Raw genomic sequence first — 24,960 nt, 5'->3', positions numbered from 1 at the left:
TGAACCTGCAGTAGCCATGGCTTCTTTCTGAAGTCTCCTGGGGGAGAGGAGACCCTCCCTCCACAGGAAGCCCCATGTTGGGGGGGGGTACTCTCCGGCATTTTCTCCCCTGCCTGGCTAGCATAATACCGGACTTTGCAATCCCCTGGGCCCTGCGGTCAGGCAGGAGCTCCCCTTCCTCCCTGACTGCTGTTTCTGCCCCTGCAGGTTGGAGGCATCAAGCCCGGTTGCTTTAAGATCGGGAACACTGGGGGGATGCTGGACAACATCCTGGCCTCCAAGCTCTACCGCCCCGGCAGTGTGGCCTACGTCTCGCGTTCTGGGGGCATGTCCAATGAGCTCAACAACATCATCTCTCGGACTACCGATGGCGTCTATGAGGGCGTGGCCATTGGCGGGGACAGGTGACCAGCTGGGGGGACAAAGGAGCCTTCTGCGCTGAGAGCCGCTGCCAGGAGATGGGGCCCTGTCTCCCCTGATGTCTGCTCATGGCCACTAAGTACCAGGCACAGGGGTGTCACTTAAGTGCCTAGGATAGGGCAGCGCTACCCTTAGCTCAGGGCTAACGTGAGCATAAGATCAGACAGTACAGGGAAAGGTGTTTTGGGACTGGTTTGGACTTTGGGGTAATTCTGTTTCTTGCCAGTTGTGGCCATAGGGAGGCAGCAGAGTGCAGCACTCAGTGGGACCCCGTCTGAACCCACTGAAGGGCTTATTCACCTCCAATTCCTTGTTTACCAGCTGTGTGTCCTGGGTGGCTTCTTACCTTCCGTATATTTCCAGCATCTTTTGTGTCAGATGCGAGTAACAGCACCCACTTCATGGGGTTGTAGGGAGGATTAACTGAGGTAATATATACAAAGTGACTTTTAATAGGACCTGGCAGGCTCCCTGCCCTCTCTGGATTCTCACGGGGCTTCCATACCACAAAACCCTATAGCATAGCCTCTAGGAGAAGCATGCTCCCTGCACCTGCGCACACACCTCCCCAGGCCTTCCCTGATCCCGTATGTCATCCCTGTTCTCACCAGGTACCCAGGCTCAACATTTATGGATCATGTGTTACGTTACCAGGACACTCCAGGAGTCAAAATGATTGTGGTTCTCGGAGAGGTAAGTTATTGGGTAAAAGACTTATTATTTTTCTGTGAAAGTCATGTATGATCTTAGACTTTAAAACATTCGTGCATTTTGGTTCTAGATAACTTAAAATGACAGTGCCTGGTAATCCTACCCTGTAGACTGTGGGGCCTAGAGCATGTCACTTTTAACACCGCTGTGTTCTGGCCTGAAAAAGGAGTCTTGCCTCCTGGTCCCATAAGATTTTTTTTTTTTTCTTTTTTTGTGGGACCCTTGTTGGCGGCTGGGGAATGAACTGGCGCTGCAGAGGCTGCGGGCAGCCTCGCAGCCCAGTGCTCAACCGCTGCGCCACCAGGGGAGGCCCCCCACTAAGATTTTTGTGTCAATAAAGGAGAAGCCTGCACTAGCAGCCCATGGTCTATAACTGGTGGGTAGTGGACACCTGAAGTGAAAAGTCTGTTTAATTTAGGAAAGTCTTCTCATCCCATCCCTTAGTTATGCCTCTGATCAGGTCAAATCATCTTATACACTTCGATCAGGAAGGAGTAGGGTTGTCCAAGGGATGCCCTGAGGGTGCCCACTGTCCCTCTACAACTCTTCCTTGTGTCCGGTCTCAATGTTCTGGACTCTTATTTGGCAAAGCTCATGTCCCCTCTTTTTTCTAGGTTATGACTTAGGACACTTGAGAACTTCGTCCCTGCCTGACTGGAACAGATTTTCCTGCTGTAGTGCTGCTCTCGCTTGGGGTGACTCACGATGGGTTCCACTAACTTGTGGGCTTTTTCTTATTCCCTGTTCTTTGGTAGATAGGGGGCACTGAGGAATATAAGATCTGCCGAGGCATCAAGGAGGGCCGCATCACCAAGCCCGTGGTCTGCTGGTGCATCGGGACTTGTGCCACCATGTTCTCCTCCGAGGTACGACCAGCAGGGAGTCAGAAGGCCCACAGAGGGCATCTGAGGTGAACACGTCGTCATCTTATGACAGCTAACTCCATCGAGAAATGGCCAATACTTACTTGGTTACTACAAGGTCTAGTTCTCCAGAGTCTTGAATCTAGTTGGAGAAGACAACTCCTCAGCAGATTAAGGCCAGAACAGGGCTCTGAGTCCTGGCTCAGAGTAGGGAGTTAGAACCTACCAGCTGGAGGAGCTGAGAAGGCTTCATGGAGACAGAAACACTTGAACTGCGTATTTAGGGAAGAGGAGTTTGCTGAGCAGAAGGGGGACTGGGGAAGGAGAGGACACACCCCAGGCTCAGAGTTGGGGAGGGACATGGTGAGAAGTTCTGTGTGGGGAGGGGCGGGAGGAGAGGAGGTTTGTTCTGGATGCGTTAATGTGCTAGAATTCATGTGACAGTGCCAGCGGCATCCAGTAAGTGCAGGAATCGTGAGTCTTAGACATAACGGCCTCTGAGTGGTGTGTCTCCTGCGGGGTGGGATAAGCCAGACAGCTGCCCCTGTGCTCCAGCTTAGACAGCCCTGTGTCTTGAAGATGCACTGCCCAGTGCTGATGTAACCGAGGGACACAACCACCTGCCTCCTGTCAGTCATCAGGAGCTAAGCAGGCTCCGCACGTCAGGCCTTGTCCTTGCTATGAGCACTGGAAGACACGACTTGGCGTTCAAGGCCTCCTGTAACAACAGTAATCCTACCCTTATACCCTTGTGCCTGCTACCAGCACACCTGCCACACTGTCTTTCTCCCTTCAGATCCCTGCCTACCTCAGAGTGGCAGTATTTGGTCAGTGGGAAATTGCACCTGTCCTTTAAACCAGCAATTCCATTCCTGTAAATTCACCCTGTGGATAAGCACGTAAAATATGCAGGGTACGTGTACAAGGATACACGCTGCAACTTAATAGTGGCAACAAATGGGCACCATGTATGTGCTGGCCAAGAGGGGACTATAGCAGGGCACAGCCATATATTGGGAAACTGGGTCAGCCTGAAGCATGGAGTAGGAGGGTCCTGCTGGGTTACCTCAGGAAGAGTTGGTGATAGGTGAAGTCTAAGACAGGGCAGGGCACAGTGCATGCCACTGTGTGTGTGCACATGCATGTTTCCCAAGCAGGTCGGGGGCATGGGCCAGAGGTCATGGCATCCTGCCCATCCTCAGGGGTGAGCTGAACTTTCACAGGCTTTCCCATCAGAACTTGATGGATCTGAATGACCAGAGCAAGTCATTCATCCTCTTTATACCCCAGTTTGCTGAGCTGTGAATGGGGATGACACCATCATCCCCACCGTGGGTAGGCAGGTCCTAAGAGGCATTCACTTGTGCTTTTCAATTAATTTTTTTTAAGATTTATTTATTTATTTTATACAAGAACCGGGGTACAGGCCAGATGCATGGGAGGGTGAGAGGACTCACCAGAGACAGAGCAGGGAACAGAACAGGCAGACTGACGAAATACACTGCTGAGGGGAGCAGCAGGCGAGAGAGGAGAGGTCTGCCGCGCCATGTGGGACCCTTGCCAGCCAGCCGGGATCAAACTGGTGCTGCAGAGGCTGCGGACAGCTTCACAGCGCGGTGCTCAACTGTCTGCGCCACCAGGGGAGGCCCTCAATTAATTTTTGATGAAAAATTTTAGGCATAGACAAATGTGGAATAGTAGTATCGTGACGGTCTGGCTAATAGGTGAATTTTGAAATGGAAGAGTCACAGGACCTTGCAGAGCTTTGCGCCCTGTTGAGATAAGCTGGGTTAACCAAAATCTCCAAATAGCTCCCAGGAAAAACTGAATTAGCATGTGGACACCTGGGGGGAGACAGTGGGGTAGTGATAAGGTGGCTTTTCCGGAAGTGTTTTCCACAAAACATAGTGATGATTCTCAGAACAAAATAAACCAGATGCACAAAAATGGAGGCTTTATACACGGTGGACATGCAGTTGTCTCTCTCCCTGTAAACAATTTCTGGTTTTAGTTTTGAGAAGTTTCAGAATTAAGCTAGTTTAACTTCCTTGAAGCCAGCATGCTCTCAGTTTATTTGCCTGCAGAACTATTCCTTCCCACCCATGCACCCATGCAAATCGAGTCCCACACAGGATGCACTGGAAACCTGCACTTAAAGGCACGTTGTCAGCAAGCATTGCTCACCAGAGCCACCTGTCCTAAGCTTTCAACACTTAAAGCCCTTTTTGTTTATAGCTAGTGGTTAAGAGCACAGAAGCCAAATTGCCCGGGTTCTTATGCTACCTGTGTCGCCTTGGGCAACTTACTTTACCCCTCTGTGCTTCCACTTTCTTTTTTTATGGCAAATAGTCATAGCGACGGAATGATTAAATGGGAAACACTCTTAGAGAATTGCCTGGACTGAGTAGGTGTTATTGAAACAGGTTAAGTATTATACTGCCCACCATATCCGCCCTAAGCCAAGGGTTTGTACGAGATGTTCTGTTATGCCAGTTCATTTTCCCCGTGGCTTGATCAAAGGCACAGTTAGCTCTTCCAATTGGTTTTCTCTCCCCCTTGCTCACTTCCTATAGTTGGTCTGCCCCCAATTCCACTGGATTTATAGTTGACCTCAGTGCACACTCAGGTTGAGGGGGGCCGTGGCTTACTGGCTGCTGTGTGGGACTATATGCCTGGTTGTACAAAATCTGATTTTTTGAAAGAATGTAGGAATTTGTATTTTTGCATGAAGTCATCTTTTTTTTTAAAATATTGGTACCTGTTATAAAAAGCATCTATGGGACAGTCAGCATGTGTGAGCTCAGCCTAAGGTTGCCAGTTTGTAACTTCTTTCTCATAAAGCTCAAAGCCACTCCTGTTCATCACCTTTGCCCCAGGGGAAGTCCAGGGACAGTGTCTGGGGTGGGCTGCCAGGCTTTGTATCCTGGTTCCAGTACACACCAGCTGTGTGACCCTGAGTAAGCACCTAAACATCTCTGCGCCTCCGTCTCCTCGTCTGTACAGCGAGAGTCACCATGTCCCTATTTAATGAACCCGCGTGAGGCAGGAATAAAGCAATGCAGGTGTGGTGTTTGGCGAGGCTGGCCTTTTTCTGGTGCCTTTGTTCTGTCTCAGGGGACTAACAAGCCTGGTGAATCTGCTCTCCTTTGCCTTCCAGGTACAGTTTGGCCATGCAGGAGCTTGTGCCAACCAGGCCTCTGAAACTGCAGTAGCCAAGAACCAGGCTTTGAAGGAGGCAGGAGTGTTTGTGCCCCGGAGCTTCGATGAACTTGGAGAAATTATCCAGTAAGTGCATCTTGGGTGCCAGCCTGTCCCTCCGACGGAGAGGTGCCCGTGTCCCTGGTCCCTCTCAGGTATCTTGTGCAGCTGGCAGATGGGCCAGATCCCTTCCTTTCTCTTTGGCTTTTGTCTTGTTTTAGTTTGTAGAGCAGTGGTTACGGGTTGTACAGGCTGGTGCCAAAACACGTTCAGTTTCCAAGCCTAACTGCTTGTGGGCCGTCAGTGAGTGGGTGAACACAGAGATGTTTAGAATGTGTCCCCTCTGACAGTTACTGCATAGGCTGCCATCTCTCCCCATTCCTCTCCTCCATTCTTCCTTGGCCTCCAGATTCAATTTTCTATAAAGCCCTATGCAGAAAAGGGGAGCAGGCTCTTTAACAGAACTTTTTCATTTAGTACTCAGGATTCCAACTGGTGACAGTAAGCCTTTGACAGGAAGGGGTGCAGAAGAAACCTAAGTATTTGGGTGAGAAGGAGGAGTGTTCTTGGGATGACATAGAAGAGCCCAGAATAAGATCCATGTCTTTTCTCCTGCTTCTCCCCTGCCTCCCAGGTCTGTGTACGAGGATCTTGTGGCCAAAGGCATCATCGTACCTGCCCAGGAGGTGCCGCCCCCCACGGTGCCAATGGACTACTCCTGGGCCAGGGTGGGTGTCGTGCATGTCCTTGACTGTGGGCAGAGGAGGTTTGGTGGTTAAGGTGGTGGGGTCTGAGTGGATTTGGCTTAATCCTGGGACCAGGCCCACCCTACTACTATAGCATCCCTGTCATCATTGCTCTGGGCTCCAATCCACACCCCTCAGGGAGGCTTCTCCAGATACCTGAAGAACCAGCAGTGATCACTCTTGAATTCCAGCCCCTCCTACTATGCTGGAATACTCATGAGGTGGCCCGGCCCCTCTGACCAGCAGGTACAACAAATGCAGGCCCAAGCGGGCACAGGCCGGGGTGCGTCTCCCACAGCTATGTGGCCTGCCCTGGGGGTGGGGGAGGCAGTCTGTGTCCCCTAGCCTTGTTTGTACTGCTAAGGAGTTTTGGAGTAAAGCAGAGATTAGTGTCCAGTCTGCCTCCTTCTCTAAGGGGTATAGCTCAAGGGTAAATTTTCTTAATATTAAAACACTCTTAGAAATCAATTTTCAAAAGACTAGTGATCCACTCAAAAAATAGGTAGGAAATGGCCTTTCAGTGTGAATAAAGGCTCAACCTCACTCATTATGAAAGGAACCAAAATTAAAGCAGTAGGTACCCATTATCCCATCACTGTCCACTCTTTGCGTGGGTGTGGAGACCGGGGCATTCGTTTGTTGGTAGTGGTTGAAATGGGCACCACCTGTCAGAAAGGTAGTTGGATAACAACAGTCATACCTAGTGGCGCACAAACCTGATGGCCCAGCAACTCCATGTCTAGAGAGTGACTTCAGAGACTACTTTAAAAAAGTTATGGACTTCACTTTTAAAAAGTTTTAAATGAGGGCCCCCCATAGACGTGTTCACATAGACGTGGTTATTATCAGTGGAGGACGGGCTGGACTGTGGCGCTGTCCTCTGGTGGGTTACTCCACAGCGGTCAAGTGTGTTCCCCATGTATATAGATAAAAGTGGAGACAGAGAGGTCCAGAAAGAGGTCCACTGAACTCACCAACACTAAGGCAGGAAAGCAAGATGGGGTAGAGGCCAAAGTCAGTGTTTATCTGCTTTGTTTTAAATGTTTACAAGTTTGCAATTTTTAAGAAGTTTAATATTTCAAACTTTTATTCATGTTACTTGGGTAGTGAAAATGTCACTTTCAAGCATTTTTTTTTTATCTTTTTTAAAATTTAGTTTTCTTTTTTTAAGGACATCTGGACTGATTAAAGCTTTTTTAAAGTCAAGTCCATAAGGGATATTGAAGAAGTGGGCAAAGTGGGTTGGTGCTATCTGCCCAACTGTGGGGAAACCAGAAACCTGTGCTCCAGACCTGGAAATAGATAATTCAGGAGCTCCGTCCCATGTCCTCCTGTGGGTAGAGGACATTGAGGGGATCCCCCATTTCCACAGTCTTGGGCCTTGTTACATTATCACAGGGGGCAGGGTTGGCTTTTTGTGAATTGTTTTTAAAATTTCCTCTTAGACTCATTCTTCTGTGTCACTTCACTTATGGAGTCTCTGAGCCTCATTTCCTCTGCTGTGACATGAGTAATTCTCCTTTTTTGAGGTTAAAATGAACCAATGGCTATAACTTGCTTAGGGCACAGCATGGCCCCACACATGCTCGGTAAAGAGCAGAAATAGTGCCCAGGCTGAGCAGGTCCCACGGGCACGGCTCTCCTATCTGCTGTGCCCCACTTTACTAAAAGGGCTTTAGCACTTCTTTCTTGGGAGGAGTTTATCTGAGAGGTGATGCTCGGCTCTCTGAAGTTAGGACATTCTTGAGACATCCAGGGCACCCCCTCTGCAAATTTGATTCTGAGAGCGCAGAAAAGGCGGTGGGCACTTCTGGAGAAATCTCTGTGCTCACCATAGACTTACTTCCTCTGCCCCCATATCTGCTCAGGAACTGGGCTTGATCCGAAAACCTGCCTCATTCATGACCAGCATCTGCGATGAGCGCGGACAGGAGCTCATCTACGCAGGCATGCCCATTACTGAGGTCTTCAAGGAGGAGATGGGCATCGGCGGGGTCCTTGGCCTCCTCTGGTTCCAGAGAAGGTGAGTGTGGGGGCTGCAGACGCTAGAGCCCTGCCTCTCAGCGTGAATGGTTTTCCCCTGATGTGGGCATGGGAGTGGGCATGGGCTTGTCAACTTGGGGAGTATGTCCAAGGTCAGTCCAAAAGGCTAGAGGAAAGAGATGGGGGCTGTTCCTAAGTCTTTCAAGGACAAAAAGGCCAAACTAAACCAAAAGAGGTAAATGCAGTGACGTCATCAGGGATCATGCATCAGCCCCTTTCCCTGGGGGACTTTTAAAGAAAGGGGGCAGGGTTAATGCAGTAAGGGTGGTAAGGGGTAAGTGGATTGATTTGGTCACTTAAAGAGTGCAGACCTGGCGGAATTGCTGAACAGGTGGTGTTAAAGCAGCTGTGTGGTATCCTCTGCAAATTTGTGTCAGTCTGTGAGGAAAAAAATGTTTTTTTCTGCAGCTCCCCAGCATAGCCCTCCTCTGGGACTGCCAGCTAGTCAAGGGGGCCAATGAGTACGTGATGCACAGAGTCCTGACTTGGAGGTGGCACTGGGCATCTGGCCAGGTCAAAGTCTTGGTTGGTTTTATGCCCTCACCTGTAGAGAGGTGGGCCTTGGTCCTTTCCTGGGAAAAGTTCACAGGTTGTAACACCTGAACAGGTTTTGCTCTGTCTACTCTTGTATTCCCATGTCTCCAGGCTTTGTTCTTCATTGTCAGTTGGGAGGTTGAACATTGTACAGGAGACTTTAGGGGCCCCTACACTGTAAAGGAACAGGGGTCTCACCTTTTCTGTCTGGCCTATAGGGGGCAGCCACCAGTACAAGTGGAATCCTGTTGTAGCCATTCATGCTGACAACTGCCCTCAAAGAAAGATCACACAGCCTGGAACTAACTCTGTTAAAAGCAGTATTAGATGTCAGTCAGGTGCAAAGCTGCGCAGGAATCAGGAGTTTTGCCTTGGTGCTGTGACAGTGTAGACATGGATCCAGAGATTGCTGGCCCTCTTGAATTGACTTGTTCAGAGAAATGGAGAGAGCAGGAGCATGGCCTTGTGCCCACACCTCCTGCTCAGCAGCTTGCCTCTGTTCCAACCCTCTGCCCCTTTACCTGCCCTCGTAGGTTGCCCAAGTACTCCTGCCAGTTCATTGAGATGTGCCTCATGGTGACGGCTGATCATGGGCCAGCCGTGTCCGGGGCCCACAACACCATCATCTGTGCTCGGGCTGGGAAGGACCTGGTCTCCAGCCTCACCTCGGGGCTGCTCACTATCGTGAGTACTGTCTCTCGGCCCACAGAAGGGGTGCTGGGCTTTGGTGTGGTGCTGCTTGACTGCAGTGGGTCCTGGAAGGAGCCCCTGAGGGCAAAACCCTGTGCAGGGAGTGGTATGTGAGACTGAAGGCAACTCCTGCCAACAGCAACGTGGACTTGTTTCTCCTCCAGGGGGACCGGTTTGGGGGTGCCCTGGATGCAGCAGCCAAGATGTTCAGTAAAGCCTTCGACAGTGGCATTATCCCCATGGAGTTTGTGAACAAGATGAAGAAGGAAGGCAAACTGATCATGGGCATCGGTCACCGAGTGAAATCCGTGAGTCATCCCCCTCCTTCAGGGACCGGGGGATGCCCTCCTTCAGGGCAGACGGTGACCAGAGAGCATGGATTTAGTTGGGAACACCCACACTTTCAACTCCCAACATGCAGAGATTCCTGTGTACAGATAGATGCGAAACAGAAGTCAGCTTTTTTTCCCCCATTGTAAAACAGACTGCCCTTCGACAGTTTGTATAGAAAATCCAAAATTTGGTGTGAAAATAAGATAAGCTGAAATCTTGCTAACTTCAGTTTTCCAGTTTTCTTCTTACAGGAGAAAAGACTGAGGTCAGGGCTAAGGGGATGTATCAGTCGCCTGGTGCTAGATAATGCAACACATGGTAGTAACAAAGCATCCTAGAAAGCCCAGTGACTTGCAACAGCAAGGCTTTGTCTCCTGTTCACCCTGCAGCCACAGCGGGCTGTGGTGCTGTCATGTGCGCTGAAGGAGCGGCCCCCATCTGGGGTGGCCCAATCTCATGGCAGAAGGGAGACTATATTGGTGGAACCACATGGAAGTTCTTTTTTTTTTTTTTAAAGATTTATTTTTTATTTATTTATGCACACAAGAACTGGGGTGCAGGCCAGAGGTGTGGGGAAGGGGTGAGGGGATTCATCAGAGACAGAGTGGGGAACAGAACAGGCAGATCGACTGAAATACACTGCTTAGGGGAGCAGTGGGTGAGTCAGGAGAGGTCTGCTACACTATGTGGGTAGCTCCCTGGCCATGGATCGAACTTTTGCTGCAGTGGCTGGTGATAGCTTGATAGTGCTGAGACTCCCTTGCGCCATCAGGGAGGCCCCACATGAAAGTTCTTAAAGCTTTTGCTCATGAGTTGCACAACTCATTTGCCCTCACATTCATTGTTTGGCTGATGGCCAAAGCAAGTCAAACTGCTAAGCCTGATGTCACTGGGAGGAGTAATACTCTGAGGGGAGAGCCTGATGGGAGGGGTCAAGGGATGAATATTTTAGTTAATAGTAATCTCTGTGTGTCCTGATAGTGAGTTGTGTTGAGAAACCGAAGGGAAAGAGAAGAGGGTCTTACAGGAAGACCCTTACAGCCTCAGGGTCCTTGGCTTTGTTGCTCTTAAACCTCATGTAGTCAGTCACTCCACTGAGTATATGACTGACATTAATACAAGAGGGTCAGCGTGTGACCCTGACCCCCTGTTCCAGGCATCCAGACACTCTGCTAGCTCGGGATAAACATCCAGAGGTTGCTTGATGAGCAAGGGCTGCATTAGTATCAGGGAGGGGGTTGGTGCTGAGGGATGTTCCATCCTGGCTTTGCTGAACTTGGCTCTGCAACCCCAGCCCGTCCCCAACGTAGGCCTCCTTCGGCCCATCTCTTGGGCTCCTTTTCTTAGCATGTCTCTTGGCTAAGGGAGGAGATTGCCCTGGTACCGGGACCTCACATATGCTGAAACCACCTGTGACAGCTCATTGTGAGCAGGGTCTCTTACATGATAGTTCATCTCCATTCATTGCAAGGCCAGAGTTTTTCCTAAAATTTCAGGGGCGCTATGAGCTGGTGGGGTACATGGCTGATGGCTAGAACTTTGGGTCACTTTCTAGATAAACAACCCAGACATGCGAGTGCAGATCCTGAAAGATTACGTCAAACAGCACTTCCCTGCTACCCCCCTGCTCGACTATGCGCTGGAAGTGGAGAAGATTACCACCTCAAAGGTGAAAAAGGGAAATTTCCTAATTCCTGAATCATAGTTTTGGGTGGATTTCTTGGGGGATATGAGAGTCAGGTTACCTTTTGATTGTGCAGCTAAAATCAAACCTCATTTCCTGGAAAATTTTGCTTCTGTTGTGTGCATCCAACAGACATGTATTAACAGACATGTACTTAGGTGTTAGGTCCTTTGCTAGACATTGGGAATTGAACTAAGACAGCCAGTCTCCTAACAGGCTCGTGGGAAGCTTAAAAATGGTGGTGAGAATTCATAGTAATAGTGGAAAATTATAAGGAAAAAAAAGAAAAGTAATGACAAATGCTTTGAATTTTTTGCCTTCCCAGAAGCCAAACCTTATCCTGAATGTGGATGGTTTCATCGGAGTTTCATTTGTGGACATGCTTAGAAACTGTGGGTCTTTTACTCGGTAAGCTTTGCAACTGTTTTCTTCTTCATAATGTTACTGACTTTTGTTCTTTCCTCCCAACTCTGATAGCAATGCATGCTCATTATAAAGATTTAGAAACTAGAGAGAGGTATGAAGAAGAAAACAGAAATTGCCTCTATTCCTACCACCCAGAACACATTCCACTTTTCTACTTTGATACCAAAGAGAGTCAGTTTCTCATCCCTGACAGAAATCTCACTGTGGAGAGGAGGCCAGTCACGCAAGCCATTTTAAAACTAGAGGTTTATTGTGTATTGCAGGGAGGAAGCTGATGAATATATTGACATTGGAGCCCTCAATGGCATCTTTGTGCTGGGAAGGAGTATGGGTTTCATTGGTGAGCAAGTTGTTTTTTTTTTTTAAGAATTCTTTTTCCTCTCAACTGCACTGTTAAGTTACACACTTTTACCCACATGGTGAGTCTGTGTTGTCTTAATCATTATTCATAATCCTGCCTTTCTTTAACTTCCCCCTTATTTTTCTTTGTCTTTGTTCTTAGAAATGACTTTGATTGCTAGCCCAGAAAAACAGAATTAAATCCAACCATTCTCTTTTACAAAGGTTCTGGAACAGATCCAGATTTACTTCCCCATTTCTTTGTATTTACCTTTTTGTTTTAGAAAGATGTCCCTTCCTTATCCTTCTCCCCCCACCAAGCTTTAACAAACTTACCGGGTATTAACAAAAAGATGCATTTGCTCCGTTTTAGGACACTATCTTGATCAGAAGAGGCTGAAGCAAGGGCTGTATCGTCACCCGTGGGATGATATTTCATATGTTCTTCCCGAACACATGAGCATGTAACTGAGCCAGGAACCCTGTTGCAGTAAAGGGAAGACAAGAACTCCTCTTCCCGGGAAATAGCGTGCAGACAGCTGGCACTGGAGCTTGCTCTATAGGATGGACCTGGAACATAAACAGCCACTGGTGTGCAGGCACCAAACACCAACCCACAGGCTAACACTGTTCAGTCCATACAAAGAAGCTTCATATTTTTTTTTTATAAGCATAGAAATAAATACCAAGCCAATACTTGTGACATTTGCTCTGTTACCTGCTGTATTTATTATCCAAAAGCATCTAAGCATTGTCAGGATAGTGTTTTTCCTCATTGTAGGGCGTTATGATGTTGTTGGTTGGTTGGGTTTTTTTTCCCATTAAAATTTTTTTTTCCCTTGGAGGGAGAGAAATTTTTGTCTTGTTTTCTCCACCTCCCTTTCTTCCTTCTCAAATGCCATGAAGAGTGTTGTATTATTCTGACCTTTTTATATGTTATATGTTAAGGGTTTGTTTGGTATCCCTCTGAAACATTCCATGTTGCAGACCAAAGTCTGCTTATGTCAGGGGGATGGGACCATTGCATCCTCAGCCATTGTCACAAAGTATGTGCAGTAGTAATTTAAAATGTAAAGTTGTAACATACATATGTTTAAAATGGAAACACAAAGCAAAAAGCTGTGAAATGTCTTGTGTCTTATGTTCTCTGTATTTATGCAACTGACTTGTCTATTACCTTGTGGGTCTCCAGCCAGTTTGCATCTGTAATCCACAAAGACTCTGGGCAGCTGCCACTTCACTCTCTTCTCTGTATTATCATAGTTGGTTTAAATAAACTATATAGTAACAATGAAGACACACTGCTGTCGCAGATTGTCCATATCCCTTCATCTGAACTGTGCTCTTGAATAGTTTTACTATGTGTAGTTTTTAAAATGCTCCCTCACCCTTCAAACCAAAAAAATCAAAACTACCTTAAAAAGCGCTATCTTCTCTAAATCTACACCTCCTGTTGTTCAGTAAATTCAAACCAAAGTTCTACCTAGATATTCCGGCTCCAAACACAGGAACCATTCTTTCCTCTATTCGCCTGCCAAGTCCTGTTGACTTATCCCTTAATTATCCTTATGATCTGCCTGTGTCTGGCCTGGTGACCAGTCTGCTGACAGCTCCACTGTGCCCTTATCAGTCCATTCTGCCAGCAACCACCAGTGATACTTCAAAAACACATCTAATAGAGCCACTTCCTTGCCTAAACCCAAAACTGATTTACTCGTCTTTTTCACAAGTACATTAGAAACAGTAGTAACTGCGGACGAGCCCTAGGCGAAGCGCCTGAGAAGCATCTCAGTCCTCAGCGATCATCCAATGTAGCTAGTAATGGCCCCGTCCTTAGAAGATAACTTCGTTCCGAAATACCAGGCAGCCCGCTCAGCCGCGTCACCTCGGCCGGGCTGTCTGCAATCTTTCTGCAAATGGTCGCTCCAGAGCCACACTGAATCTGGAAATCCAGACCCTCTCGCCACCCGAGACACTCACAGCGGGTGGCGGCCTGAGGTGGCTCTCGCTGCCCCGAGGGGCAGGACGCGGGCCGGCTTTCCCCCCCAGCCGCGGCCGGGAGGCCCCTGAGGCAAGCGACCGCCACCGCGCGCCGCCCGCGGGCCCGGGCCGGGGTCCGCGCCCACCGGCGGGCGCCGCGGCGCGTGCGCAGACCCGCGGCCGGCCGGCTCCGCCCCGCGCCCACTGTGTATTCCCAGAATCCCTCTGTGTCGCACCAGAACGGCCGGATCGTTCCGAGGCTGCGGAGGTCGGGCGCGGCGGCGTCAAGATGGCGGCGGCGGCTGTGGCGGCTGCGGCCGCGGCGGCCGCGGCCGCGTCCCTTCAGGTGCTGGAGATGGAGAGCATGGAGACGGCCGCCGCCGGCTCGGCGGGCCTGGCCGCCGAAGTGAGGGGCAGCGGCACGGTGGACTTCGGGCCCGGGCCGGGCATCTCCGCGATGGAGGCGAGCGGGGGCGACCCGGGCCCGGAGGCCGAGGACTTCGAGTGCAGCTCGCACTGCTCGGAGCTGTCGTGGCGGCAGAACGAGCAGCGGCGCCAGGGCCTCTTCTGCGACATCACGCTGTGCTTCGGCGGGGCCGGGGGCCGCGAGTTCCGGGCGCACCGCTCGGTGCTGGCCGCCGCCACCGAGTACTTCACGCCGCTGCTGTCGGGCCAGTTCTCCGAGTCGCGCTCGGGCCGGGTGGAGATGCGCAAGTGGAGCTCGGAGCCCGGGCCCGAGCCCGACACCGTGGAGGCCGTTATCGAGTACATGTACACCGGGCGCATCCGCGTCAGCACGGGCAGCGTGCACGAGGTGCTGGAGCTGGCCGACAGGTAGGCGGGGCGCGGGGCCGCCGGCCGGGGGTGCTCGCCGGGCGGCGCGGGGCCGCGGCGGACCCGAGCGAGCGCTGAGGAAAGGCGCCGCCGTGGGGCCCCGGGCGCCGGGGCCGGGGCTGCAGCCGGCGGGTCCGACCCGGGCGCCTGCCCGCAGAAAGCTCGGGTTCCAGGGAGGGACAGAGGCGAGGCCCAAGAAAGTCTGCATGTGGTAGGTGCAGGGCTGACGGTAGAGAGATGAGAAGACGTGACTGGACAGAGGAAAGAACTTTCGAAGAAGTGCCATGTAAATGGACCTTTCCATGGGAAGGAAGACCTGGCTGTGCAGAGAAGGGGAGTGCACATTCCAGGCAGACAGCGCCAAGCCCGCAGGCAGGATCCAGTTTGGCCGAGAGGAGAACTGACACCGAAAAATGCAGCGAGACTGGATGTAGTGGGTAAACGAGAAGGGTATGTGAAAGGCATTGGACTAAGGGGTTTGGATTTTGCTGTGTGATGGAAAGCTGGGGAAAGAAATGACCTGATTTAAATATTCTAATGGATAGATCTGCTGCTGATTGTAGGGAGCAAGAGTGGTTGCTCCAGCAGCGGGTTAGAGGCAGGCGAATGCCTTTTACAGAGATGGGGGTGTCCCTTTCGGCAGTGTGATGTTACAGGGTCATTGTCTTAACACATACCTGTTGAGTACCTTATGCATAAGATCAGACCCTGGGTTCTAAGGTGCTGGGGATTCAGCCGTGAAGAAAGCAGACAAAAGTCCTTTTCCTTATCTCAGTTACATTGGGGTAGATTAACAATAAATGGAATAGATACCCTACTAGGTGGTTGTTACAGGTGTAATGAAAAATAAAGCATGGTGTGGGCATATAGGATGTCCTGGTGGAAAGGGACTTTTAAATAGAATGGGTAGAGAACCCCTCATGAAGAAAACATTTTGCCGAGAATTAAAGGAGGCAAGGTAGAGAGTGTTTCGGGTGAGGAGACACCCAAGACACTGAGGTGGGACCTCTCCGAAAGCTGGAGAAAAGACCAGCGTGGCTGAATCAGATGTGCAGGGTTAAGAGGAGTAGGAGAGGCCTCCAGATGGGATGAATTCAGATACCATAGGTCTTCATTGCCCTGTGGAAGGATTTGAGCTCTTATTCTGGTGAGATGGGACGATCTGGGACAGAGGAATGATGCAATCTGGAAGAATTCTGTGTTCAAAAAAAGAATGGGCCAGTGGGGAAGGGGCTATCAGGGCAGACACAGACCAGCTTAGGAGGTTGTTGTAATGGAGACTTGGGTTGAGGAGGGAGAAGTTAAGAGAAGTACTTCAATTCTAGTTATATTTTGAAGGTAGGAGAGATGAATTTCCCATTCAATTTTATAGGGGTATAAGGGAAAAGACCACGGGTTTCTTGACCCAGGAAATCAGAAAGATGGAGTTGTTTTGTCTACAAAGATGTGTAAGACTACAACAGCAAGTTTGGAAGGATGATCAGAAGTTTGTTTTTGGTCCAGCAGATGCCTGTGTAAGGTAGTTGGCTATAAGAACATTGGTTGCAAGAGGATCGGAAGAAATTAGCATGCAGCTAATGGGACTCCACAAAATTACTTGAAAAAGAGTGTAAATAGAGCAGGGAAGGAGGCAGGACCAAGCTTGGGGTTCTCTAGAATGTTAAAGGTGAACCAGTAGAGGAGTCTGAGCTCATGCAAGCTACAGAGAAAGGGTATCAGTGGGAGAGTACTCCAGTCAACTGTTTTTGTTTTTTAAGATTTATTTATTTATTTATGTAAGAGCTGGGGTACAGGTCAGAGGTGCGGAAGGTCACGTGAAAGAATTCATCAGAGACAGAGCGGGGAGCAGAACAGGCAGACGGACCAAAGATACTGCTGAGGGGAGCAGCAGGCAAGGCAGGAGAGGTCTGCCACACTATGTGGGTTTCTCCCTGGCAGGCCGGGAATCTAACCACACTGCAGAGGCTGCGGACAGCAGCATGGCACTCAACCTGCTGCGCCACTGGGGAGACCTTTTATTTATTTATTTATGCATACAAGAGCTGGGGTACAGGCCAGAAGTGTTGGGGGTGAGATGATTCACCAGAGCAGACTGGGGAACAGAACAGGCAGACTGACTGAAATACACTGCTGAGGGGAGCAGTGGGAGAGCCAGGAGAGGTCTGCTGCGCCATGTGGGTTGCTCGCTGATGGAAATCGAACTCATGCTGCAGAGGCTGCAAGCTTCATAGGTTGCATCTTAACCCCTTGCGCCACCAGGGAAACCCCCGCTCCAGTCAGCTGTTAAGGGGTCTTTGGACTTGATCATAGAGTCTTTTTTTTTTTTTTTTTTTTTTTTTAAAGATTTATTTATTTATTTATACAAGCACTGGGTACAGTCAGAAGCGTGGGAGGGTGAGAGAATTCACCAGAGCCAGAGCGGGGAGCAGAGTAGGAAGAAGGACCGAAGTACACTGCTGAGGGGAGCAGCGGGCGGTAGGAGAGGTCTGCACGCCATGTGGGACCCTCCTCCAGTGGCCGGGGAGCAGCCGGGGATCGAACCGGCGCTGCAGAGGCTGCGGGCAGCTTCGCAACCCAGCGTTCAACCGCTGCGCCACTGGGGAGGCCCTTGATCATAGAGTCTTTCATGTTATTGATGAAAGCCCAGTGCTAAAAAGATCAAAAAATTAAACCTGTGGAAATGTTCGGGAAAGAGTCAAGGGAGTTCTGTTCCCGATCCCACCCAAGATTCCAGAGCATGTTTGTGTGCTGATGAAAGATGAATCAGTGGAAGAGGAGAAATCGATGAGGGGGGGTAGGTAATTGTGGGAGCAAGAAGATAGAGTGTCCATTAAACATGGAAAAGTTGGACTGAGAAGGCAGAGTATAGGACACAGCAGCTGACCACTTTAGAAGGTTTCTGCCCGATTGCTTGTGTTTTCCCAAAGTATGAGTCTGTGGATCACCCATTAGAGAGTGGGGTGGAGGAAGTATAGGTCTAAGAGGGAGGTTTATTGAATGAAGTGGATAGAGGTGGATTATTGCACTCAAACTACATTTGCTTCTGTCCTGTGAGCTTGTGTTCTCAGTTTGCCCCTATTTGCTTGGGAAGTTGGGTTGAAGAGAGGGGGAACACACCAGACCATTGACTTCAAGCTCTCAATTTATCTATCAGCTGCTGGGTGACTGACTGCCTTGTTTAGGCACTGTTCCAAGTGGGCTTCCCCCCCCACACACATCTAATCTTCCTTATCAGCTCCAAGGCAGCATCACGCTCACTGCTGCCCCTCCCCCCATGTATCTGTTGATTATCTTTATCTACCTTGTAGGGCAAGGTAGATAAGAAAATATCAGGAAGTGCCCTCTGTGACTCTTGTCACATGGCAGGTGTCTGGTATGTGATAGCTGTTGTTTTCAAGGATCAGTGTTTCCAGACCTGCTCCTGTCTAAGCTCTGGGTAGGGGGTTGGGCAGCCTGGGGATTTTGTGACCCTGACATTCAGACAAGTTTGGGGGCCACTAGAGCTCTTACTGCTCCACCATGTCTTTGTCTTATGTCTGAGATGGTGTGTTCCCTGGAGAGGGTGACTAAAGTTACTCTCAAATGGGCTGTCATCAGAGCTGAATTCTTCCAAATTTATGGGTTTAACTGAAACCATTGTGGTGTTTGTTTGTTTGTTTTAACTTTAAATGAATATAGGTGAGCAGACAACTTCTTGTCAGCTGCATGCCAGACTACTTTCTTTTCCTTTTTTAACCTAGATTACCCTATACATGTGTTTTTTGACATTTTTCTTTCCTAGCTTCTTCATTGCCACCTCTGCCTGAATGAGAACCCAGGTTAAGCCAAATCCCCTGCATACCACCTCACCCTCACTGCTGCCCAGGGACAGAAAGCTCTGGTAAAGAGGAGATTAAAACCTGTCACAAAACGTCCACTGCTGATCCTTTAGATGTTTGAGCAGACAGCCTCCCAGAAGTCACAGTTCCTGTATCATGCAGTCAATGTTTAATAACCGTTCTTCACTGGGGCCCTGCATCATCAAAAAGATGATTGGCAAGAGATTAGGGCAGGATATTAGAGGCCCATTTGAATGGCATTTGCCAAGGGCAAATTAAAGTGAAAATAAAGTATGCACTTTCATACTTCATTAAAGGATAGGTTTTGTTTTTTTTTCCAAAGATTTATTTGTTTATGCATACAAGAACTGAGGTGTGAGCCAGAGGTGCTGGGTGTGAGAGGGTTCACCAGAGAGTAGGGAGCAGAACAGGCAGATCTACTGAAATACACTGCTGAGAGGAGCAGCGGGCAAGTCAGGAGAGGTCTGCTGCACCGTGTGGGTTGCTCCCTGGCCAGGGATCAAACTTGTGCAGCAGAGGCTGCAGATTGCTTCATAGCACTGTGTCTTAACCCCTTGTGCCACCAGGGAGATCCTGTTAAAGGATATGTTTCACAAAACTTTGCATGATTAATAATATTAATATGAACGACATATCACATATATTTCTTTTTTTTAAATATTTATTTATTTATTTATTTATACAAGCACTGGGTACAGTCAGAAGCGCGGAAGGGTGAGAGAATTCACCAGAGCCAGAGCGGGGAGCAGAGCAGGCAGAAGGACCGAAGTACACTGCTGAGGGGAGCAGTGGGCGTCAGGAAAGGTCTGTGCGCCATGTGGGACCCTCCTCCGGTGGCCGGGAAGCAGCTGGGGATCGAACCAGTGCTGCAGAGGCTGCGGGCAGCTTCGCAACCCAGCACTCAACCCCTGCGCCACCGGGGAGGCCCATATTTCTAATGTATAATTATATATTATAATTAAACAGATGACAATTTTAAATATGCTTTTTTCATATGTGCATAAAATGAGATGAAGTTGACCATTTCAATTCATATAATTCACATGTTCTCAGATGCAGCCACATAACATATGCACATTTGAAAATTAATCCTTTCTCTCTTTCTTGATTTTAGGTTCCTATTAATTCGGTTAAAAGAATTTTGTGGAGAATTTCTCAAGAAAAAACTTCATCTTTCTAACTGTGTTGCCATTCATAGTTTAGCTCATATGTATACTCTGACCCAGCTTGCTCTGAAAGCTGCTGATATGATACGGAGAAATTTCCACAAGGTAATTCAAGATGAGGAATTTTATACTTTGCCTTTCCATCTCATTCGAGACTGGCTGTCAGACTTGGAAATTACAGTTGATTCTGAAGAGGTTCTCTTTGAAACAGTTTTGAAATGGGTTCAGAGAAATGCTGAAGAGAGGGAGAGATACTTTGAAGAACTTTTTAAATTGCTCAGATTGTCTCAAATGAAACCCACTTACCTTACCCGGCATGTCAAACCAGAGAGGCTGGTAGCTAATAACGAAGTCTGTGTCAAGCTGGTGGCTGATGCTGTGGAGAGGCATGCCCTAAGGGCCGAGAATATACAGTCTGGCACATTCCAGCATCCTGCCTCTCATGTCTCCTTATTACCTCGCTACGGGCAAAACATGGACGTGATCATGGTTATTGGAGGCGTGTCAGAAGGGGGGGACTATTTAAGTGAATGTGTGGGATATTTTGTTGATGAGGACAGATGGGTAAACCTGCCCCATATTCATAATCACCTTGATGGACATGCTGTCGCAGTAACAGAATCCTACGTGTATGTTGCTGGGTCAATGGAACCAGGATTTGCTAAAACTGTGGAAAGGTATAACCCAAATTTGAATATGTGGGAACATGTTTGTAGTTTGATGACAAGGAAACATTCTTTCGGGCTAACAGAAGTCAAAGGGAAACTCTATAGCATCGGAGGACATGGCAACTTTAGTCCTGGCTTTAAAGACGTGACTGTTTATAATCCCGAACTTGATAAATGGCATAACTTAGAATCTGCACCGAAGATTCTTCGAGATGTCAAAGCCCTAGCCATCGAAGACCGGTTTGTATACATTGCCGCCCGCACTCCTGTGGACCGGGACACTGAGGACGGATTGAAGGCTGTGATTACTTGCTATGATACGGAGACTCGACAGTGGCAAGACGTGGAATCTTTGCCACTTATTGACAATTACTGCTTTTTCCAAATGTCTGTGGTCAATTCAAACTTTTATCAGACTGCATCATGCTGTCCCAAGAGTTACTCCTTAGAAAATGAAGAGGCAGTAAGAAAAATCACCAGCCAAGTGTCCGATGAGATCCTTGAGAGCTTACCTCCGGAAGTGCTAAGCATTGAGGGAGCAGCCATTTGCTATTACAAAGATGACGTTTTTATTATTGGAGGCTGGAAAAACAGCGATGATATTGACAAACAGTACAGGAAGGAAGCCTACCGATACTGTGCGGAGAGAAAGAGGTGGATGCTCCTTCCTCCCATGCCACAGCCTCGTTGTAGAGCTACCGCTTGCCACGTGAGAATCCCGTACCGGTACTTGCATGGCTCACAGAGGTACCCCATGCCTCAAAACTTAATGTGGCAGAAGGACCGAATCAGACAGATGCAAGAAATACATCGGCACGCCCTAAACATGCGGCGAGTGCCGAGCTCCCAGATCGAGTGCTAAATTCTCCAGTATGTGCGGCTTAGAACAGTTATACCTGTTTCGTGAGGCTGAAGATATCCAGACTGTTACTTGAAAAAGTATGTTGATAACTTATTTTCTACCTGAACTGTTTATTGCTCCATTAAAGGAAATATAGTTAGAAGCAGAAGAATGGGAAACTCAATTCAATACGTGGTAATTTTTATTAGCTTGTGGTCTTCATCTGTCTTGGTTTGTGTGTTATGTGCTAGCGAAATGAGATCTTACTAAAGACAGGTGGGAAATCCAGGTGTGGTTACACAGCTATTTTTCTGCCAAGAAGTTACAACTCCTTTGTCTTAGGGACTTATGTTTTGAACATGCTTTAAGCATCCATTTTATTTGCACATTTACTTTGATATTTTTGTTTTTTCCTGAATGGTTGGTTTTGATGAGATCAGAATTTAAAAGTGTTAAGCCCTCATTTGCAGGAGGTATGTGCAATAATAGTGAGACTGAAATTAGGAAAAGCACAATATTTCAGCAAGATGATTTCAAAACGTTTGCATTGATACTGTGTTGTATTTATCTAGAAATGCTATTTTGTTTATTTCTAGAAGAAAGGATGAGACATTTGTGACTGAGTGGTGCATTTTTAATATAGTTTTCATTTCTTTAGCAGCGTGTTACAGATTTCAAGCCATCGCTGGAAATGATGGTGGTTGGCAAAAGTATTGCTCTTTAGCACATTAAGAACATGGGCAGTTATAGGTGTGAAATGTGTTGCTCAAAGAAGAAAAGTATTATAAGCGAAGACTGAGAAATCAAAGGCATTAAAAAAATGTAAAAAACATGTTGCAGGAGTTGCAGGTTATTTGAGGATAAGTTAATGAGTGTAAATAATGCCTATGACAATCGACACTAATGCCTTCAATTTGAAATTGTGTTCTAATGCATACTGTATCTAATCCTCATCATTCCTCTCTAAAAGAAACTGGTTTTAAATGGGAAGGAAGTAATTTAGACGATCACTAAAAAAGAAGCCTTGTTTTTTCTCAACGCTGATTGTTAGGATATTTTGTCCAGTTGCCCTAGACTTTTACTGGCTCTTGCCTGAGCCTATATACCAAATTTAGATGCATAATTACAGCTCTTAAAAATATCACTGAAATTATCTTTTATTTATTTTTATGTGTTCTCCTGGTTCTCTTACACACTCCCAGGCTTTATCTAAATCAGCACTCAGGTTGACTCTCTGGCACTCAGTGAACGTACAGGGCTCCTGCTGTAATGGTTTATAATGGGGTCCAGTATGTTTTCCGTGTTCCTTTCCAGAATGTCTTTACCATCTTAGACATTCTGGAATACCGCTCTAGACATCAGGTTCCAAATGCAGAGGTTTCTCCCTGCCCCCAGTCCATTATAGTTTAACATCAAGAGTGAAAAAGCACAACCATGGATCTCGATTTGCTGCAGGACTATTAATGTTTAGCCCTTGGACTCTATTCTAAGAACTTTCCTGAAATTGCTAAATTAGCATCCCTCCTTAGGACAAAGTTTTTCAGTAAATGTGTTGGCATCTGCTTTAGACTGATATGGGGGTCAGAGAACTGTAAGGCTGTTTCTATGAGGATATGTTATTCTACCCCACTTCTGCCATTTTCTAAATTTCCATTTATTTGTAATTGTTTTAATATAAGCCATTTGGACTCTAATGCGTAGTTGTGAGTTGTACGTAAGTAAGAAAAGCTCACGGATGAAGTTCTCATTTCTCTCTGATAAACTGCGTGCTTGCAAACCTCCTTTTCTTGGTGGTGGTGAAAAAAGTTACTATCTCACTAGGATGCCAGTTTTTCTAGAAGAATGTTTTTTTTTTAGTCTCAGTTATTTGTAGGGTTGCCAAGTTATTTGTAGGGTTGTCTCTTTTCACATGATGTGGCAGAAATGATAACGTAAGATTTAGGTATAATCTTGGTTTTGAAAACATGATTGAAACTCTTGTTTTTTAACTCAGCAGGCAGCCTAGGCCATGGCTGAAAAGAAGGGGTAAGTCTTTCCTTGCATGATGGTGTGTGCAGGTTTTCCTGACGACGGAGTTTCTGATTTTCATATTTGAATTCACGTGTGTGATTTCACATCAATAATTTGTGTTTCTGAAATAGCCTGACTAACTTGTTAATGAGGAAAGAAACCAGATTGGCTTAAATCTGTTCAAGGCTGACATTCTGAACTGGAGATAACTCCCCAGAGTATTTGGGAAGGGTCTGATTATGATGACCGACCTAAAATGGTTCTTTGGGAAAGAAAGTTCCTTTTTGATGAAAACTTAGATTATGTTTGGTATTAGCAGTTAAAAATACAGCTCTAAAAAGCAGCTCAATGTATATTCAAGCAAACCTTTTTTTCTTTTTGTGACTTTGGTTTTGTGGAAAGAGAGGAATTGATTATACCAAAAAGTAATAACTACATATAACTTTGAGTGAAGCTACTTACTTATCTTGGAATGGTTATCCTTTAACTACAGCCACCCTATCATAGTCTAAAAAAAAAAAAATCAGTGCTATATATTGAGAATGTCAGTCGTGAGCTTAGTGTTTAAGTAATACATCTTACTTGCAGTTGTTTGCATGATTAGTTTTGTGTATTTTGATATCCAACTTTGCTTTTGCTGTGCCAATTCAAAAATATTCTGCTGGAAAATCTTAAAATTTAGTGATATCAGTTCTGTTTTAATCCTTTGTGTGGTATTTTGGGGATCAGAAATTTTTTAAAATACTGACTTTTAAGTGTTTATGGAAAAATCTGTGTGCTTTTGCATTTTGAACTGCTGCCAGAGCACACTTCTTTCCTTTTTATGTTTCTTGACTAGTGTAGCATGTGGTATGTTTAAATATTTCATTCTCTGCCTCATAATTCTAGTATCAACACTATGCGATAGTTAGACTGGTAAGCTGAATCGTACAGTTATTTGACCTAATCAAGCATAATTAAAGGGACATTTTTGTGTACTTTCCTCAAATTAAATAAAAAAGGCATATTGGCCACGTTCCATATCTTCGGAAAGTATACAGAATTGTGAAGCAAGTTCTCTGCCTACACTCCATAAATAGGGTGCTTGTGGGTTGCCATTTAACTGTAGAGTGTTTAAGAAACAATTCAGTCTCTCCTTTTGTAACTGTCAAACATTTTGGCACAGTTCATCACTCCAGTTTGTTGCTTTCTTGAGAATAGTCCATTTTTTGTTTTTGTTATAATGCTTACATTACAAGTGTTCTGGTCATTGGAAACAAAACAGCTTATAGTTCAGTGATACACTAACAGTAACAATGTAGTAGTCGTTTCATGCCAAGGAATTTAATTAGATAGCCAGATGACTGCTCTTTGTTGATTACCTTGTAGGGCTTTGTCTTACTTTTTATGACCATAACTATGAATGTCTTACCTTGAAGCACATATAATAGAGCACTTGTTTACTTAATCCTCCTGCATAATGCACTGGTGAAAAGTAGTGCTTGCTAGATGTTTGAAGATCTTATGATACATGTGCTAGGGCTCATTGAGTTATTTGTAAAATAAATATTTAGTTCAAGTTGATATACAGTGAGTTTTTTTGGTTGTCAATATCCAGGCCCCTACTCTACTGAGAATATATTCTTGGCTGTCTCC

General features: G+C 47.1%; 2 protein-coding genes across 5 annotated transcripts in view; both read left to right on the top strand.

Moving 5' to 3' along the window:
• Positions 1-13,301, top strand: part of ACLY (ATP citrate lyase) — a 35,582-nt gene extending 22,281 nt beyond the window's left edge. For all 4 annotated transcript variants that reach the window (XM_037495384.2, XM_037495383.2, XM_037495382.2 and 1 more), the window contains 12 exons: positions 208-404; positions 1,032-1,113; positions 1,887-1,997; positions 5,152-5,279; positions 5,827-5,920; positions 7,807-7,961; positions 9,049-9,199; positions 9,370-9,513; positions 11,094-11,207; positions 11,548-11,630; positions 11,912-11,988; positions 12,361-13,301. In XM_037495384.2, the coding sequence (XP_037351281.1) occupies positions 208-404; positions 1,032-1,113; positions 1,887-1,997; positions 5,152-5,279; positions 5,827-5,920; positions 7,807-7,961; positions 9,049-9,199; positions 9,370-9,513; positions 11,094-11,207; positions 11,548-11,630; positions 11,912-11,988; positions 12,361-12,455 (1,431 nt within the window). In that variant the 3' untranslated portion in view covers positions 12,456-13,301. The remainder of the gene's footprint in view (positions 1-207; positions 405-1,031; positions 1,114-1,886; positions 1,998-5,151; positions 5,280-5,826; positions 5,921-7,806; positions 7,962-9,048; positions 9,200-9,369; positions 9,514-11,093; positions 11,208-11,547; positions 11,631-11,911; positions 11,989-12,360) is intronic.
• A 936-nt stretch (positions 13,302-14,237) lies between these two features.
• KLHL11 (kelch like family member 11) lies at positions 14,238-21,528 on the top strand. Its single transcript, XM_037491695.1, has 2 exons — positions 14,238-14,801; positions 19,755-21,528. The coding sequence occupies exons 1-2, from the start codon at positions 14,257-14,259 to the stop codon at positions 21,334-21,336; spliced, it is 2,127 nt and encodes a 708-aa protein (XP_037347592.1). The 5' UTR covers positions 14,238-14,256; the 3' UTR covers positions 21,337-21,528.
• The last annotated feature ends 3,432 nt before the right edge of the window (positions 21,529-24,960 follow it).

Source organism: Talpa occidentalis, unplaced genomic scaffold, assembly GCF_014898055.3.
Source record: "Talpa occidentalis isolate TD23 unplaced genomic scaffold, MPIMG_talOcc4v2.1 talOcc4.7, whole genome shotgun sequence".
Classification (NCBI taxonomy): domain Eukaryota; kingdom Metazoa; phylum Chordata; class Mammalia; order Eulipotyphla; family Talpidae; genus Talpa; species Talpa occidentalis.
Note: the sequence above shows the minus strand (reverse complement) of the source record. Positions and strands in the feature narration are given on the sequence as shown.